General features: G+C 39.8%; 1 protein-coding gene across 1 annotated transcript in view; it reads right to left on the bottom strand.

Moving 5' to 3' along the window:
• Positions 1-12928, bottom strand: part of PPIL4 (peptidylprolyl isomerase like 4) — a 35196-nt gene extending 22268 nt beyond the window's left edge. The window contains exons 1-7 of the mRNA XM_045499988.1: positions 12778-12928; positions 7377-7444; positions 7228-7292; positions 6851-6968; positions 5991-6133; positions 5399-5495; positions 4542-4658 (exon numbers count right to left, since the gene is read on the bottom strand). Of these exons, the coding sequence (XP_045355944.1) occupies positions 4542-4658; positions 5399-5495; positions 5991-6133; positions 6851-6968; positions 7228-7292; positions 7377-7444; positions 12778-12847 (678 nt within the window). The 5' untranslated portion in view covers positions 12848-12928. The remainder of the gene's footprint in view (positions 1-4541; positions 4659-5398; positions 5496-5990; positions 6134-6850; positions 6969-7227; positions 7293-7376; positions 7445-12777) is intronic.
• Positions 12929-19771: the final 6843 nt, after the last annotated feature.

The raw sequence follows: 19771 nt of genomic DNA on the forward strand, positions 1-19771 counted from the left end.
AAAAAATTTTTTTTTAATAAAAAAAAGAAAAAAAAAAAAAAAGAAAACTCTCAGTAATGATTTCTGATAACACTATCATGTGAAGTATCTCCTCTTGGATAAACACACTTTAAAAAAAAAATTTTTTTTTTTTTTTAAAAATCAGAAACAGTGGGGCGCCTGGGTGGCGCAGTCGGTTAGGCGTCCGACTTCAGCCAGGTCACGATCTCGCGGTCCGTGAGTTCGAGCCCCGCGTCGGGCTCTGGGCTGATGGCTCAGAGCCTGGAGCCTGTTTCCGATTCTGTGTCTCCCTCTCTCTCTGCCCCTCCCCCGTTCATGCTCTGTCTCTCTCTGTCCCAAAAATAAATAAACGTTGAAAAAAAAATTTTTTTTAAATAAAAAAAATAAAAAATAAAAAAAAAGAAAACTCTCAGTAATGATTTCTGATAACACTATCATGTGAAGTATCTCCTCTTGGATAAACACACTTTAAAAAAAAAATTTTTTTTTTTTTTTTAAATCAGAAACAGTGGGGCGCCTGGGTGGCGCAGTCGGTTAGGCGTCCGACTTCAGCCAGGTCACGATCTCGCGGTCCGTGAGTTCGACCCCCGCGTCGGGCTCTGGGCTGATGGCTCAGAGCCTGGAGCCTGTTTCCGATTCTGTGTCTCCCTCTCTCTCTGCCCCTCCCCCGTTCATGCTCTGTTTCTCTCTGTCCCCAAAATAAATAAACGTTGAAAAAAAAAAAAAAAAAAGAAAATCCTTAAAAAAAAAAAAAAAAAAAAATCAGAAACAGTAATAAGCAACAGAGGCAGTTAGATCTGCTCAGTGCTTCTGAAGCCTAACAAAAGACAACAATCTGGAGCACCTGGCTGGCTCAGTTGATAGAACATGCTTGATCTCAGGGTTGTGAGTTCAAGCCCCACACTGGGCATAGAGCTTACTTTAAAAAAAAAAAAAAAAAAAAAAAAAAAAAAAATAGAAGATGAAACCTGTTAATAGTGAGAATCAAAACAATACACAACCACATATTAGAATGGCTAAAATCCAAAACACTGACAATACCAAATGCTGACAAGGATGTAGAGCAATAGGAACTCTCCATCATTACTGGTGGGAATGCAAAATGGACAGCTAGTTGGGAGGACAGTTTGGCAGTTTTTTAGAGATAAACATAATCTTACCATAAATTCCAGTAATTGCATCTTTAGGTATTTGCCCAAATGAGTTAAAAATTTCTGTCCACACAAAAATCTGTACACAAACGTTTACAGCAGATTTGTTCATACTTGCCAAAACTTGGAAGCAATCAAGACACTTTTTTTGAGAGAGAGTACACACATGCACAAGCTGGGAGAGAGAGAATCCCAAGCAGCCTCCATGCCCGGCACAGAGCCCAGCGCTTGATCTCACAGCCTTGAGATCATGACCTGAGCCGAAATCAAGAGTTGTACACTTAACCGACTGAGCCACCCAGCTGCCTCAAGACATTTTTTAATAGGTGAATGTTTAAACAAACTGTGGTACATTCCATACAATGGAATGTTATTTCGTGATCAAAAGAAATGAGCTATCAAGCCACAAAAATACACGGAGGAATCTTAAGTGCAAATGGCTAAGTGAAAGAAGGCAATCTTAAAAGGATACATACTATGTGATTCCAACTATATGACATTCTGGAAATCGCAACTATGCAGACAGTAAAAAAAGACCAGTGGCTGCCAGGGGAGGGGGGCAGGGAGAGATGAATATGTGAGCACAGAGGATTTTTAGGGCAGTGCAACTATTATGTATGATACTGTAATGACAGATACATGTTGTTACACATTTCTCAAAACTCACAAGATGTACAACACAGAGTGAAACCTAATGTAAATTATGGACTTTAGTTAATAATAATTTATCAAATATTGACTCACCAAGTGTAACATATCTACCACACTAATGAAAGATGTTAATAATAAGAGAAACTGTTGGGGAGAGGGATGAGTGTGCACAGAGAATTCTCTGTTACTTTCTATTCAATCTTTCCATAAACCTAAATCAGCCCTAAAAAATAAAATCTACTTAGGGGTACCTGGCTGGCTCAGTCAGTAGAGCATGCGACTCTTGATCTTGGGGTTGTGATCTCACCAAGCACCATGCTCGGTGTAAATATTACTTAAAAAAGTAAAATCTTTGGGGCACCTGGGTGGCTCAGTCGGTTGAGCATCTGACTTCAGCTGAGGTCATGATCCCATGGTTCATGGGTTCAAGCCCCGCGTCAGGCTCTATACTGACAGCTCAGAGTCTGGAGCCTGCTTCGGATTCTGTCTCCCTCTCTCTCTGCCCCTCCCCTGCTCACACTCTGTCTCTCTGTCTGTCTCAAAAATAAACAAACATTTAAAAAAAAGTAAAACCTTAAAAAAATATATAAACTCCAAATTTATTAAAGTCAAAGCAAAAAAAAAGAATCCATGAGTCCTTAGTAAAAATGCACATATAAATAAAAAGATAAAAAAGAAGGGCCATTCCTTACAGTAGAAGGCAGACTGACAAGTGTAGAAGTAGTGGGAATTAGAAAATCACCACTCTACATTCATCAAAGTAAAGGCTGGTTGAGACAAGAATCATGAACAGCTGAGAAATCCACAGAGACAGTTTGATAAGGGACAAGATATTTGAAAGGTCTCAAATGCTACAGATTGTTTACTAGCTGCAAGGGAAAAACCAAGTATGCAATGGAGACACCAGGCAGAGGATTACCTTGATCAAGTAATCAAAATGAACACTTTCCAATGAAGGGCAGATGGATATTGCGGACCGGTTACTGCAAATGTAACATCTGAGAAGGTCACTTATGTAGTATTCTGTCTGTGCACATAATCTGAATCTAATCACAAGGCAACTGTTGAATATTCTATAAAACAGATGGCTTGTATTCCTCAAAAATGTTAACAGCATGAAAAATAGACAGGTTAAGGAATTCTTTCAAAGGTTAGAAGAAACATGATAACTAAATGCAACAGATGATCAGTTAAGAGCTGGATTCTAAACTTTATGGGGAAAGTTATAAAGGATATTACTGAAATAACCAACAAAATTGAAACATGGGTAAAATTTTTATCACTTTTAAATTTCCGGATTTTGATAACTGTACTGTGAATATGCACAATAATATTGTTGCTCTTAGGAAATGCACACTGATATAAGAGGTAAAAAGGAACGATGTTTAGGACTCATTTTCGAATGGTCCAGAAAAAATAATATGTGTATATACATGTATAATTGGAGAGACGAGGACAGGAGAGTGAAAGGGAGAATAAATAATCAAGCAGATGTGGCAAAATGTTAAAAATTGGTGAATCTGAGTAAAAGATATAAAGAAGTTCTCTGTACTACTTTTTTAACTTTCTCATAAATTTGAAATTATCTGAAAAATAAAAGGTTTTGTTATGCTAACCCGACATCTTCTTGGCATAAATTGCCTGTACTTTTGCTTTTGAAATTCTGATGCTAATATACTGTTCTTTCACTTATAAGTCACATATTCTTCCTGCCCAGTTGCTCAAAAGATTTTTCTTTTAAGTGCAGTAATTTTCTTAGAACTTGTTATTCTGTTGGTTGTTCTGGGTCAATAGTTCCAGATACACAGTGTGCTCATTAAAAAGTGTATTTTCAAATTTTTTTTAATTCAGTAAAGTTTTCTTGAATTGTAACCTTTAATATTTGTTCCTTCAGCTTGAGATGAGAACAATGAATTTTGAAACAGGACAAGAATCTGCAAGCTCTACTATGTAAAACAATGATAATAATAAAAACTGAATTATTCATTCAAATATTTATTGATGATCTACTGTGTGATAGGTATGCCTATTACACAAAAAATTAACAAATGGAAAAAATGTCTGCTAGGTCAATTAATCACTATTGAAGAACTGTTCCACAAAGGACTTCATACTGTTAATAATACAAAGCAGTATGTTTTAGGGTGCTCAATTTCTACACAGGTTCCTTCCTCCTGTAACTACTTAACCTCAATACTTGAGTTGTACAAAGAATTATTAATATACATAAAATTTAGTGCAATAAACACTCTTTAAAAATGAGATAAATAGGGGTACATGGGTGGCTCAGTTGGTTAAGCCATCCAACGCTTGGTTTCGGCTCAGGTCATGATCCCAAGGTCATGGGATTAAGCCCCATATTGGGCTCTGTGCTGAGCTTGGAGCTGCTTGGGATTCTCCCTCTTTCTCCCTCTCCCTTTGCCCGTCTCCCCAGCTCACACACACGCACACTCTCTCTAAAATAAAATAAATAAATGAGATGAATATAAATAATTGAAATTCAACCCATATTCGAAGTTGTATATCCACTGCCTATTTTTGAAAAAGGCACTTAGCACTATATTGATAATGGAACCAAAATTTGTTTACCTTTCATGTGTCCTATAAAATTTAATTCAGAAAAAATTCAAAGCTAAGTTTTTAATATTTTGATTATCAAAGAGCCAAAAATAAATTTACAATGAGTTATATGTTAAATAAATTTCAGAACAACTATATGACCAAAAATAATCATCTTACCATTTCTAACAGAATAGCTTGAGTTTTGGCCTCTTTTTCTGCCTTTATTTCTTCTACTTCTTCAGCTGATCTTCCTTTAAAATCATCAATTTCTTCATCTGCTCCTATTCGACCACTCTGTAAGGCAGAAGCCACTTAAAAATATACTGAAAGAATTGAAAAATCTGAGAAACATGGGAGACATGACACTTTATCCTTAGTTCCATCAAATATGTTAGAACAGAAACTCAAACAAACTTACAAGCCTCAGAAAATTATTTTAAATTAATTTGATAATATTGGCCAGACTAAGCTTCTAATTTATTGTTAAATCAAGATAAACATTTTTAAAGAAACTATCTAGTATCCAACTCAGTGCTGAATGCAGAAGATAAATGATCTTAAAAGTTAAGCACCAAATCCCAACTATAAAAATCAATTCAGCTTTGACAAAGCTTCACAAAAAGAAACTTATACCTTAAAATGTAAGAGGAAAAAGTCTGCATTATGCCACAAAAATATCGAGGTTCTAGTATAGCTCCAGAGTGTCCCCAGTTGAAAAGCTCCCTTACAAGATGATGTTTAATTTAGCCTTAAAACTATACTCCTACATAGAGTTAGGAGATAAGAAAAACATTTTCACAAGGTATTAACATAAACTTCTAGAGCTAAGGCTCTACTGGTGGAACAGAAATTGAAGAAAGAAAATCAGGGAAATGAAAAGAAATTAGGGAAAGGAAAAAATAATTCTAAACTTGTCCCAGTACAACTGATCAAGCAAGACATTCTGAAGAAATAAGTTTTAACGGACTAAAAAGCAAAATCTATGCAAAGCATTAGTATGCACATACATTCAATCACAAGAAGGTTCTACTTACATCGAGCTGTTCCCTCGTAGGTTCTGGTGATCGATCAGGGATTAATAAATCTGGAGGGTCATCAAACGGATCATCTAAAATCACTGTGTGATTTATCCTTACAAAATAAATCCAAGTCAAAAGGTTACATTTACATTATTTCAGAATCCATGTTTTACTTTTTATAAAGGTTATAACAAATGTCTTAAGTATCTCTAATGACAAAAAACCATAGGCACTTAAATTTTAATGCACAAGGATATATTACTAGAGTATCATTTATCTTAGATTTACTACTCTGCATTGCTCTAAAATAACATGTCTAATATTAACATAAATGTCTAAATCTTAGTAGTTTTGCCATTATTTCTCAATATGCATTTTTTAAAAACTAAATTAAAGGATTAATAATTCTTCCCAACATAAGCAACTATAATTAATTAGTACAAGTATAAAAATACAAAAAAATCTTGTTTACTTTATGGAGTTTTATAGTCTTGTATTAATACACATTTTGGAATTATCCAAAAACCAGTCCTGCACTTGATATCTCCACTACGTGTCAAACACTACAGTATTAAAACATTCTAGTACATTGAGACAGCAAACACACCTGATATCCTGATATGGTACAAAGTCCTTGTCAACAAAGGTCTCATTAATTTTCTTAATTATGTCCATGCCTTCTGTCACCTCACCAAACACCGTATGAACACCATCAAGGTAATCTAGATTATCTCCTGTAGTAATAAGAAACTGCATAGAAAGACACAGCAAAATATAAAAATATATCTATAATTCTAACTGAAATCAATGACAGACTGATAGAAAAAATACACAAAAGTAATACTTCACATTAACTGTGTGGATTCTTACCCACTTGTTACTTTTAAAAAGTATTCCCTGATTGCTTAAAATACTTGGGCAAACCAAAGCTCAGTTTCTTCACATGTGAACTGTGAGGAAAGAAAAACATCTACCCCAAAATGGGTTGTTGTAAGGATTAAACGAGACAATGAATGAAAGGTTCTCAACATGATCTGTTTTGAAGTAATAAAATACCAAAAGGAAACAGACCACAATGTCAACAGTGATGATCCATGGATAGTGGGATTGTAGATGCTATTTTCTCCCATGTACTGCTCTGTATTTTCTGATCTCCTCACAATGGACATACCTTACATTTAAAAGAACAAAATAAATTTTTTTTAATATTTTACTTTTAAGTCATCTCTACACCCAACATGAAGCTCTAACTCACAACCCCGACATTAAGAGTCGCACACTCTACCTACTGAGCCAGTCAGGCACCCCCCAAATTTTTTTATATAGAAAAAAATATAGTGTAGTATTTTTCTTCTAACAACTATCTTTGCAATTCTCTTCTTATTGGGTAGTTTGAAAAGATAACTCTGTGGCTCTTTCTAGTGCTTCATTTTAAAACAAAATTCATCTTCTCACTCATTTCCTCACCTGAGATCCATGTTGATCACTGCCATTGTTCACCATGGACACAGTGCCTTTCTTCTTGTGCTTAATTCTTGGTACTTTTTCAGCCTCGAAAAAGCTTGCTTGATCACCATACAGTTGACTGAAAAAATACATAATAAAGCTTTAAAATATAAGTACCCTCAATATGAAATACAGAAGTTCTAGTACCAAACAGAACTGCCATTTCTTTGTAGAAATGCCATTATGATTCAAAATACTCTTTTTTGCTATAGACATTTAGGGAACTTAAGGGAAAAATCTATCTTTGAACGATATTTTAAAAAGCTGACTGCAATATGCTAGTTAACACTGTTAAGAGGCAATTCTATTTTTTCTCATTTAAAAACAAAAGAACTCACCCAAAAACAGACTCTCCTCCACGGCCAGTCCCTGTAGGATCACCAGTTTGTATAATAAAATCCCTCTATAATAAATAGGATACATTATTAAATCACAGAGTTTGCTAAGTGGTTCCAATAATAGACATGACTAATATCTACCAACTTACCTGTACATTGTGAATAAGACAATAATTGTAATATTTTATTTTGCACAACTTCAGGAAATTCAAGCAGGCTGAAAGAAAGTAAATATTAAACTTATCACAGTAGTTCACAAATACATTTTTAAGCAAGTATATGCACAGTTGGTATAATTTAATTTCTAAATTATCACATAAACACTTCCCCCCAATGCTCAAATGTCCAAAGTCATAAAAAAGGAAGTAAGTCTAGGAAAAAAACAATATATTTTAAATCATCTTTGTATACTCTTTTTTTTTTTTTAGGACTTCTTGATCATCCGAGCTAATGCAGGAAACTAACATTTGGGATAAGCAATCATTTATTAATGGGTTAGTTTTGCAAGAGAAAAAAAAGAACAAAGAGTATACTACAATATAGTATAATTATATAACACAGTATACTATAATACAGTAATATATAATATAGTATATACTGTATATATATGTACGTGTAGTACGTATATAGTATACTCTTAGATGTATACTATACGAATCCTGCAGAGTACCTGTAAATAGATATAAATTATATAAATCAGAGAAAATCAAATGTCTGAGCCCAATTTTTTTTAGAGATTTTATTTTAAGTAATCTCTATACCCAACATGGGGCTCGAACTCACAACCCCAAGCCCAAGTGAGCCAGCAAAGCACCCGAGACCAATTTTTTTACGATGATTAAATAGCCCTTCACAAAAATCCATACGCTGATCATGTACCAGCTTTCTCATATAAATTCATTCACTTATTCAATAAACATTTACTGAGTACTTTTTAGGTGCCTGGCACCACTGTCACAAATGCCATTAAACCATAGTCCCTGTCCTTGACAAGTTCACAGTCTAACTGTGGAGAGATACACTGACAAGTTCTCAGAACATTAAGCCAGAAACCAGACAGAAAGACCTATGAGGCTGTCTAGAGAGCTTATACCCAAACCAACTTAGTTACAATACTGGATATACCTGATACCACTTAAATAGCAAAATAGTAAAAAGTGATTTTAAAAAAGCCGCAAGAGTTCAAAAGAAAGATTGTTTCTGGCCAGGAAAATTAGAAGACCTCATGGAGGTTTAAGGTGGGCATTAAAAGAACTAGATAGGCAAAAATTAGACTAAGCATTTCAAGCTGAGAAGACATTATGAATAAGTCTAGAAGTGCAAATTTAAATGTTTTCTGAAGGGTCCGAAAGACCAGTTTACGTTCTGTAACACCCTGGTAATACTAGAGTAAGAGAGGGTAGAGAGACTGAAGGGGTAGGATGGGGCTAATCTATTGGAAGGTCTTGAATACCAGGCTCTCGATAGTTTTTCTGGAAAAAACAGATTTCTGGATTACTGTTAAATACAATGCTACAAAGTACGTATGGTACGAATGTGCAACAAAGGTACCACTCTGGTAGGGGATACTGAAAATGGGAGAGGTTGTGCATATGCGAGCATAGGGGGTATATGGGAAATCTCTCTAAATACCTTTCCCTCAATTTTACTATGAACCTTAAATTGTTCTTAAAATATAAAGTTGTTTAAAATAGGCAAGGGGGGTGGTGAACACAGAATAATGTATAGAGAAGTGGAATCACTATACTGCACCTAAAGTAATGTAATGCTACGTGTCAACTAAACTCAAATTAAAAAAAAAAAAATTTTTTTTTAAGGCAAGGGGGAGAATCTATAGATTAAAAGATATTTAAGAAAGGGGTGTGCCTGGCTGGCTCAGTCAGTAGATTATGGGACTCGATCTCAGGGTTGTGAGTTCAAGCCCCATGTTGGGTGTAAAGATTACTTAAAAATAAAATCTTTAGGGGAACCTGGGTGCCTCAGTCACTTAAGCGTCCAACTTTGGCTCAGGTCATGATCTCGTGGTTCATGAGTTCGAGACTGCGTTGGGCTCTGTGCAGACAGCTCAAAGCCTGGAGCCTGCTTCAGATTCTGTGTCTCCCTCTCTCTCTGCCCGTCCCCCACTTGCTCTCTCTCTCTCTCTCGAAAATAAACATTAAAAATAAATAAAAATAAAATCTTTAAAAAATATTTTTTAAAAAAAGGTATTTAAGAGATCTATCAACCAATATAATAATGGACCTTGTATGGATCTGCATTTAAGTTAGCAAATATTTTTTAAAAATTTTTTTCAATGTTTGGGGCACCTGGGTGGCTCAGTCGGTTGGCCGTCAGACTTCGGCTCAGGTCATGATCTCATGGTTCATGGGTTCGAGCCCCACGTTGGGCTCTGTGCTGACAACTCAGAGCCTGAAGCCTGTTTCATATTCTGTCTCCTTCTCTCTATGCCCCTCCCCCGCTCGCGCTCTGCCTCTTTCTCTCAAATATAGACAAACATCAGAATTTTTTTACTTTTTATTGATATTTGAGAGACACAGAAAGAGACAGAGAGAGAGAGAGAGCATTTGCGCACGCACTTGAGCAGGGGGAAGGGCAGAGAGATGGAGACAGAATCGGAAGCCAGCTCCAGACAATGAGCTGGGAGCTCGAACCCACAAGCAGTGAGATCACGACCTGAGCCAAAGTCAGACACTTAACCAACTGAGCCACCCAGATGCCCCAAAATTACCAAATATTTTTAAAACATTTATGAGACAATAATAAAATATGAATGAAATTAAAATATTATTGCTAATTTTTTAAGATATGATAATGATTTGGGGTTATGTTTTTTTTTTAATAATTTTTTAGAAATTCAAACTGAGGGGTGCCTGGGTGGCTCAGTCAGTTAAAAGTCTGACTTCTGTTCAGGTCATGACCTCGCTGGTCCCCGAGTTGAGCCCCACGTCCAGCTCTGTGCTGACCACTTGGAGCCTGTTTCAGATTCTGTGTCCCTCTCTCTCTCTGCCCCTCCCCCGTTCATGCTCTGTTTCTCTCTGTCAAAAATAAACATTAAAAAAATTTTTTTTAAATACAAAATGAAGTAATTACAGATAAAATAAATCCCATGTAATAGACTTATTACAAAAAATCCAGTATAAATGAAACAATACTGGTTATGTGTTGACGGCTCTTCATTATAGCCGGTCATTGGCGCATGAAGGTTCATTTACGTGACTCTTTCTACTTCTGTATATGTTTCAAGTTTTCTATACTAAAAAGTAAAAAAATGAAAGAAATAGAAAAAAGGGAGAGAGGGAGGGAGGAAGGAAAATAAGCCTGGATATGTCTACTATAAGTTGATAAGCAGTTACACACGTAAGAAAGTATCCAATCACATGCTTGCAAATATATACAAATGGGGTGGGCTTAGTTTTTAGCGTTCCAAACTGCAGTTGCAGAATTGCTACTTGTCTATTCTGCCTGCGTTCACTAGGTGGGCAGACCCTACTCCCTCTTGAATTCCTCACAACCCTGGGAAAAGAGGCCCCAGCCAGGTGCCCCACATGAAGAAACCAACTCAAAGAAAAGCAAACCAAGAGATGAAAAATACAATTCCCTATAACATCATTTGAACCCCTGGATCCCACCATCCTTGAAGCCAAGTTTACCCCAGTAGCAGGAGGCAATCAATTATTTTCTTTGTTTAAGCCAATTTGATTTGAGTTTCTATCATCTGCACAGAGAATCCTAACTAATAAACACACACATATACATTAGTCACTATAATGAGCCTTTAGTGTGTGCAAAGTGGCAGGCGTTGGGACTAGGTGCTTAGGATAGAAAGACAAGGAAGGCACTACAGTCCCTGCTCTCGTGGAGTTTACAATCTTGAGACAAGAACTGCAAACAATTACAGAATAACAGGCAAACGATGTAACAGAATGTGTTACATGCTTTTTAAAAAGATCTTAGAGCAGAAGAAACAGATCTAACTCTGCTCACGGACAAGGGAGAGTCTCACAGAAGAAATCATGCTTGATCCAAGGTGTGAATAATAAGCAGGAAGTCGGCCAACAGGACAACAGTGGAGAGAACTGTGGGGTAGAGGCAACAGTACCAGAAAGGCCGGGATGTATGACTGAGTGTGTAGTGTTGTGGGGTGGGGGTGGGGGGTGTACAACTGAGTGTAGGACACTGTGACAGCAGGAAAGCAATTACTGCACGTGGTCCTGCGGCTTGTTTCATCTTTTTAAAAAAAATTTTTTTTGAATGTTTATTTATTTTTGAGAGACAGAGAGACAGACAGAGCATGAGCAGGGGAGGGGCAGAGAGAGAGGGAGACACAGAATCCAAAGCAGGCTCCAGGCTCCGAGCTGTCAGCACAGAGCTCGACATGGGGCTCGAACCCACCAGCCGTGAGATCATGACCCGATCCGAAGTCGGACGCTCAACCGACTGAGCCACCCAGGCGCCCCTCGTTTCATCCTTTTGATGGACTCTGCGTTCCAAGGGGACAGGATGCTAATTGTAACTTATCTCTGTGGCCTCCAGCTTCTCCCTGATCTGAAACATCCTCCACTGTTGCCCCTTATCTTCCTAAAACAAGTCGGCCATGCCTCAATCCTGCTTTTAAAACCTTCCAGGACCCTCATCAGTCGTCAGTAGAGCAAACAAGACTATTCACATCTGACCTAACCAATATAACCTATACGACCAGACACGCAGTCTGCCATTCCGTGTCACATATCATTCCTTCAAGCCCTGCCAAACGACTTGCTGTTTCCAGAAAGTTCTAAGCAAACTTAAAAAAAAAAACAAAAAAAACAAAAAAAACAAAAAAACACCCTCACTCCCACTCATCTTTCAAAGAGCTAGTTCAAGTGTTCTACTTTCTTTGCTGGCTTCATTTCTCCCCGCCCCCAGCCAGGAAGAATCACTCCTCCCTCCGGTTTCCATGGCAACTTACACATTCTTCAACCACAACACTTACAATGGGTTTGTAAGACTTAACAACACTTAAAGGGGCTCCCACGCCTATTTCTCTCGGTGGAAAGTTAGACCCTTAAGGACAAGACGCCTATCCCAGAGCTTGGCAGTCTACACAGCAGGCGATCAATGAGCGTTTGCTATGGCTCCGTGCACACCTCCGGACAGCCCTTCCTCCACCCACGCTGGATGCCCACACTCGCTGCTCCAAACACATCCTTCGTACTTCCATCAGGACTCCCTGGTTACACCCCAAGGAATACTGGTTGTGTTCCTCTCACAAGTAAAGCGCAGTACAGCCACAAAACCTACAGGCTTGGTTATATGCAGCCTGCACGCGCACACACGCACACAGGCATTTAATGCCACAAGCACCCGCCACCCGATTGGCCGGCACCAGATTCGAGAGAGAGGCCGCTCCTCACAAAAACTTTTCCAACCACGGCCCGCTAGTGAAACAGCCCAGTCGTGGGCGCCAGGAGCCCAGAAGCTCGAACCCGGTGAAGGGGGCCGGGCAGCGAAGGGACAGTGGGGAAAGGAGAGCGCGGCCCCGGCGAAACGCGAGCGGGGCCCGGGCCTCACCGCGCGGCCGCTCCTCGGTGTACAGATCGATGACGACGTCGCCCAGAGTGGTCTCCAGCAGAACCGCCATGGCGCCCGCTGCTCCTCCGCAACAAGCCGCGGGTGTGACAGGCGCAGCCCGTCGTGGTCTACGCCACGCGTCACTCTCGGCGCGACGCCTTTTTACGTCATTCTTCCGGCGACTCCGCCCCCCTCGCGGGCGGCGCGGTCCGCGCGTTGGCTGTGTCCGCGTGGTAGTGTGCTGATGGGTCCCGCCTCTGGCGCGGTCCTTTTGAAAATCCTGGTTCGCCCCGGGCGACTGGCACGGAAGCCTGTCGCTCGAAAGGACGTCTGTAAAGGGTATTGTGCCTCTTTTGTGTCCATCTCAAGAACGAGGCGGACCTTCCAGCAGCCGTTTCTTCTCTGCTCCTCGCCGCCTCGAGGGCGACAATGGCGCCAGCTTCGCCTGTGTTCTTGCGGGTACTACTCGGGGTGTCCTAATCGGTGTCTTCTCGTCTTCCTACATCGAAACCTTTAGGCGTTAAATGCACAATTTTTCACCCAGAAAGGTGGTTCACAGGGAGTTCTTCCCCTGGCTAATCAATCGTGCCTGGGGCAGAGGCCCTGTTACGGCAACAGATAGTGGCTGGTCCTTTGTGCGACAAGCTAAAAGGCTTCAGCCCCAACTCTCTACTGGTTTTATCCATAATCTTTGACTTTGAAGACTTAACAAAACTACATTTGATCTCCGTTCAGGGTTTCCATGCAAAGTTTATTCCCCGAAATCTGTCCAAGCAGATCACTCCCTTTTTTACCATTTTATACATACTTCTAGCTTCCAATTACTTCACGTCTAAATAAAAGCCAACGTTTTTATAACGGTCTATAAGGCCGTACCGGATACTCTGCTGCCAGGTCTTACCTGTCTTCTCTCTTATTCTGAAGCCACACAAGACTCTTGCTATTCTTTGAACACTATTGGCCATTCTTCTGCCTCAGGCCTGTGGGCTCACTGCGCGTTCAGATTAGAACCCTCTTGTCTAGATACTTGCATGGGTCTCCTTCACCTACTATAGGTCTCTTGCTCATAGGTCATCTCAATGAACCCTTCCCTGACCACCATAATTAAAATTAACCCCGTATACATACATGCTTGGTTTTTTTCCAGACAGCTTTTCTCCATGGCACTTTTTACTATCTAAATGCTATTTATGAATTTGTTTATATTTTTATATTGTTATTAAAATATAAGCTCTAGGGGCGCCTAGGTGGTTCAGTCCATTAAGCGTCCAACTCTGGATTTCGGCCCAGGTCATGATCTCACCGTTCCTGAGTTGGAGCCCTTCATCCAGCTGTCTGCCCTCAGCCCAGAGCCTGGTTCAAATCCTTTGTCCCTACCTCTGCCCCTACCCTGCTTGCACTCCCTCTCTCTCTCTCAAAAATAAACATTTAAGGGGCACCTGGGTGGCTCAGTCTGTTGAGCTTCCGACTTCGGCTCAGGTCATGATCTCACAGTCCGTGAGTTCGAACCCCATGTCAGGCTCTGTGCTGACAGCTCAGAGTCTGGAGCCTGCTTCGGATTCTGTGTCTCCCTCTCTCTCTACCCCTCCCCCGCTCACGCTCTGTCTCTCTCTCTCTCCTTTAAAAATAAATAAACGTTAAAAAATTTTTGAAAAATAAACATTTAAAAACAATAATAATAAAATATAAGCTCTAGAAGGCTATAGCCAATTTTGCGTGTCTTATTTACTGTTATATCCCTAGTGCTTATGACAGCTTGCCACTTAATGGATGAATAAATATTAGCTGAGTGAATTAATGAATATTGGCAATTAATTAAAGAAATGCAAATTAAAATAACAATGAAATTGTTGATGGGAATGTAAAATAGTACAGCTATTTTGGACACTGCATTGAACTCATCTGATCTTTTCCCAATATAGTAAGAGTACAGATTACAGGGTAATATTTGATAGGATTTTGTATATGTTTAAAAGAAATATTATAGATGAAGAAAAAAGAGGATTTGGAAAAATTAAGTAATTTTTAATGACAAATTTGGACTATTACAAAAAGAATTAGAAATTGGCATAATAAATATGAGGAATCATTTCATATATAAAGTGATTCACTAATGACCAGAAATGATATTGCCAGTCTCTTGCAGACTCCAAGCCCAGGTGTGTATATCTTATGCCCAAGATAGAATACCTTATTTATTACTCAGTGTGTAATTTCAACGTTTATTTATTTTTGGGACAGAGAGAGACAGAGCATGAACGGGGGAGGGGCAGAGAGAGAGGGAGACACAGAATCGGAAACAGGCTCCAGGCTCTGAGCCATCAGCCCAGAGCCTGACGCGGGGCTCGAACTCACGGACCGCGAGATCGTGACCTGGCTGAAGTCGGACGCTTAACCGACTGCGCCACCCAGGCGCCCCACTCAGTGTGTAATTTGCTAGATCTTTAAATTATGGTGTGCTGAACACACACACACACACACACACACACACACACACACACATACTGACATATCATTAAATATCAAATACTCCACCTTCGTGGGAAAAATGCCATTTCATGACATGATACAGTTTATGCTTGTCATCATCTTAATTACACTTGGAATTTCTAATGGTATAAATATTTAAGTGGTTTATATAGTAAATACATAGGTGAAAAGAAATGAGATACATCCTTCACAGTTCTACCAAATATAAATACTCAAGTAGATTTAATTTAGAGAAAAGATTAATAAATTTGTATTGCCTTCCAAATATCAATATCACCAACCATCGTGACTAATTTCTCTGTTGACATCTTTTCATATGCCTAATCTGAACAACCACATTCAAAAGTCTGTAACCTTACTAAAATTGCCAAAAGTAAAATCCTGATATTAAATGACTAAATATATGAACGACAAAAACGCATGGAGTACCTGGGTTCCTCGGTTGGCTAAACATCTGACTCTATTTGTTTTTTTTTTTAAGTTTATTTATTTTTGAGGGATAGACAAAGCACTTGCAGGGGAGGGGTAGAGAAAGAGGGAGACACGGAATCTGAAGCAGGTTCCAGGCTCTGAGCTGTCAGCACATCTGACTCTTGATCTCAGCTCAGGTGTTGATCTCAGGGTCATGAGTTGAAGCCCCATGTTGAGCCCCATGCTGGGTGTAAAGCCTACTTAAAACATACACGTACACACGCACACATGCACACACAATGCACTATTTATGATCATATTTGTTGTAGAGTATTCACGTGTTTGACAAGTCCATCATGATTTCCTTTATTCAACTTTTGTTCCTTTTCCTGCTTTTCCCCCTCACACCCTAAGAAATTTCGGTTTGGTGAACTGAGATTCATCCTAGTGACTTTTGTCATAACACTTACAGTAAGATATCTGGGACAGTGGCAGTCCAGGGGCTACAGAACAATTTTGGCTGGCTGAAAAGTCTGCTTCTTCATCTGCCTATCTTTGTCAAGAACTTTAACTGCCTTTTCTTTGTTATGATTATTGTAGCATTGACCTTTTCAGTCGATGTTAGTATGGTGTTTTAAAATGTAGGTTTGGGGGCACCTGGGTGGCTCAGTTGGTTAAGCATCCAACTCTTAATTTCGGCTCAGGTCATGATCTCACAGTTCGTGAGATTGAGCTCTGGGTTAGGCTCTGTGCTGACAGCATGGAGCCTGCTTGGGATTTTCTCTCTCCCTCTCTCTCTGCCCATTCCCTGCTCTCTCTCTCTCTCTCTTTCTTTCTCTCAAAATAAAGAAGTAAACAAAAAAAAAAAGACCTTTAAAAAAATAAAATGTAAGTTTTAGTATTATTCATGTATGGTGAAGCCAACAGGTCAGGAGATGAATGCCATTGAAAAAATAGTTTTGGGGGCACAGGGTGGCTCCATCTGACTCTTGGTTTCAGCTCAGGTCTGAGCTTGCAGTTTGTGATATCCAGCCCCCATTTAGCTCCGTGCTGACAGTGAGGAACCTGCTTGGGATTCTTCTCTCCCTCTCTCTCTGCTCTTCCACTGCTCTCGCTCTCTCTCTCTCTCTCTCTCTCTCTCTCTCAGAATAAATAAATAAACACAAAAGAAAAAAAAGTGGTTTGTTACTCACAGTTCCCAAGACAGGCAGTAGCACACCATGCCATGCAGGGCCAAATAGAAAGTACCAGGGTTGGTCAGGAGGCGGAAGGAGCCAAAAGGAAACCATAGGCAAGAGTTCTTATTGTGGTCTCTATGGGAAAAGTAAGAAAAGGTAGGATAAACAGGCTTTGTTGGCTAGTTTGAATAATTTCAGTGGGCTCTGGGGTATATAGGCTATATCTAATTGTCCAGTACCTGGCTCTGGGATGATTAGGACAGAGGAATATTGCCTCCTGAAACTTAAGAGCCTGATAAAGGAGGGGATTCAGAATATGGACTCTGGATTGATTGTTTTGCATATAAAAGGCATGCTGTGCATTAATAGAAAATGCATATTGGTCTCTGCCCCCAGTTCCTGGCATGGAGCTCCCAAAAACCATGTAATTTCCTAAGTGATAAGACTACTAGGAGGGGCACCTGGGTGGCTCACTTGGTTAAGCATCCAACTTTGGCTCAGGTCATGATCTCACGGTTCGTGAGTTTGAGGTCTACATCGGGCTCTGTGCTGACAGCTTGGAGCCTGGAGCCTACTTTGGAATCTGTGTCTCCGTCTCTCTCTCTGTCCTTCCCCCCCACTCACACTGTCTCTCAAAAAATGAATAAATGCTTAAAAAAAAAAGAATACTAGGAACATCTCTTGTTCTAATGTTGGTTGTTTTTTTTTCTTTTTTAAGTAAGCTCTAGGCCCAATGTGGGTCTTGAATTCATGACCCCAAGATTAGGAGTCACATGCTCTTCCAACTAAGCCAGCCAGGCACCTCTAATATCGGTCTTTGACTCTGTTACTGACACAGAACGTCTGAAGCCATTGTGATTTCCTGGGTGATTGGAGTCTTTTGTTCTAATGAAGTAACTCTTAATGGGCTTCTGGCTGGCTCCTGGTTGAGGGCTGGTCACCAGAAAGACCACGATGTAACTAGACACTTAGAATTTTCAGCCCTTCCCCTGATTTTCTTCAGATGGCACAAGGGCTGAAAATGGAGTTAATGATTGATGATGCCTCTATTAAAATCTTATAAGTACAGGGTTTGGAGAGCTTCAAGGCTGGTGAACAGGGGGAGGTGCTAGGAGTATGGCATGCTTGGAGAAGGCATGGGAGCTCTGCCCCTTCCCACATACCTTATCCTATGCATCTCTTTCCCTCTGGCTGTTCATCTGTACGTTCTATTATATCCTTTAATAAACTGATAAACGTAAGTGTTTCCCTGAGTTCTGCTCCAGCAAATTAATCTAGTCCATGGAGGGAGTCATTGGAACCTCTGCTCTGTAGCTGATTGGTCAGAAGCACAGGTAATAACCTGGGCTTGCAACTGGCATCTGAAGTATGTGTGGGTGAAGGTAGGTGTGGGCTGTCTCATGGGACTGAGCCCTTATCCTGTGGGATCTGATGCCATCTCTAAGTAGATGGTGTCAGAATCAAATTAAATTGTAGGACACTTAGGTGGTGTGGCAGAGAATTACTTATTGGTGTGTGCCAAAACCTCCAACAAACCCCTAAACTAGCAGGCTTTTTTACTGTGTTTTGGTCAAAGCCTTCCTGGAGCTCAGAACTAGCTATGGAGACAAACAAGTGGAAGAATAATGGATGGTAAGACTATGGGGGAGAGCTCTGTTGAAAAACACAGACTACTTCATCTTCCCTATCTACTCTTTCATACAAAGGTACTTTAGAATCTTATACATATGTTACCAATTAAAGTTATACAAATCTACATGTCATGTGTTCTAATCTTCAGATTCCTTTTTAATCCAGGCAGTGTGAAATAGAGTGAAAAACCCAGTGGTTGTAGTTGGACCCCAAGAGTGGGTGCGACCTCACTGCAGAAACCACTTGCAAGTAATTAATGTTGTTGCATATCTCATAGTAGGCAAGGAGTTAGTTGAATGATTTTGGAGTATACCACAAAGATTTTAAAATTTACCCCAGCTAGAAAAGCAGGCATGTGGAGAGGTTTGATAAAAGAAGAAGGGCTAAGAGAAAGAGGCTTGGGTTCTTTCCAAGTCAAATGTTTTACTTAAAAAAAAAAAAAAAAAAAGGCTAAATGTTTCTTATTCTGCCTTGAATGGTAATATCTCCAAGTTCTTCTCAATCAATATTCAAACCTATTAATCTGAAATGCCGACCTTCTTGGCACTCTCTGCTTTGGAGAGTTTCATAAAATATTTTTTAAGAATACAAAAGGGGGAAGACATCATCTTTATTTTATAGATAAGAAACTGACTAGAAAGGCCCCCAGAGCCCAGGTAGACTGGTTTCTTGCTGAGAATGTTGTTCCCATAAGGTCTAAAGTGATATGCTGAATGTTGAACATTTGATGTGTGGTTGATCCTCAACCCTGTCACGATAAATCACTTGGGGAACTTAACTACCAATGCCTGAGCAGCAGCCCTGACTAATGAAATCAGAAACTCGGGTGCCCCGGAAGACCCCAGAGTCAGTAATTTTTAAAACTTTCCGGGCAATTCCCACGTGCAGCCAAAGGTGAGAACTACCGATTTAATAAAATTTCCCCTCTAAACGTGACATACTCTGTTTATGATGTAGAACAGTCTTCACCTATATTACCATTATTTTTATTTTATATATGTAAACACATACACACAGCTATAGTTATGTGCATACCCATATATACTAGTCTTGCTAGAATATACTAATTTTAAAATAATAGCATCGAAAATCTTTTCACTCCGTTCGGATTAGCAGCTCCCTCCAATCCACACCTCCACTCTAATGATGAAATCGGACCTTCCCCCGCTTGACTCCGCCCCTCGACGTTTCGTGGCGGTGCGCGTGCGCAGCCCGTTTTTTCCAGAGTCCCCGCCCACCGGTGCCGTGAGTTCTTTCCACGGACCGGCTCGCTCCCGCCCCGC

This window comes from Leopardus geoffroyi, chromosome B2 (assembly GCF_018350155.1).
Source record: "Leopardus geoffroyi isolate Oge1 chromosome B2, O.geoffroyi_Oge1_pat1.0, whole genome shotgun sequence".
NCBI lineage: Eukaryota > Metazoa > Chordata > Mammalia > Carnivora > Felidae > Leopardus > Leopardus geoffroyi.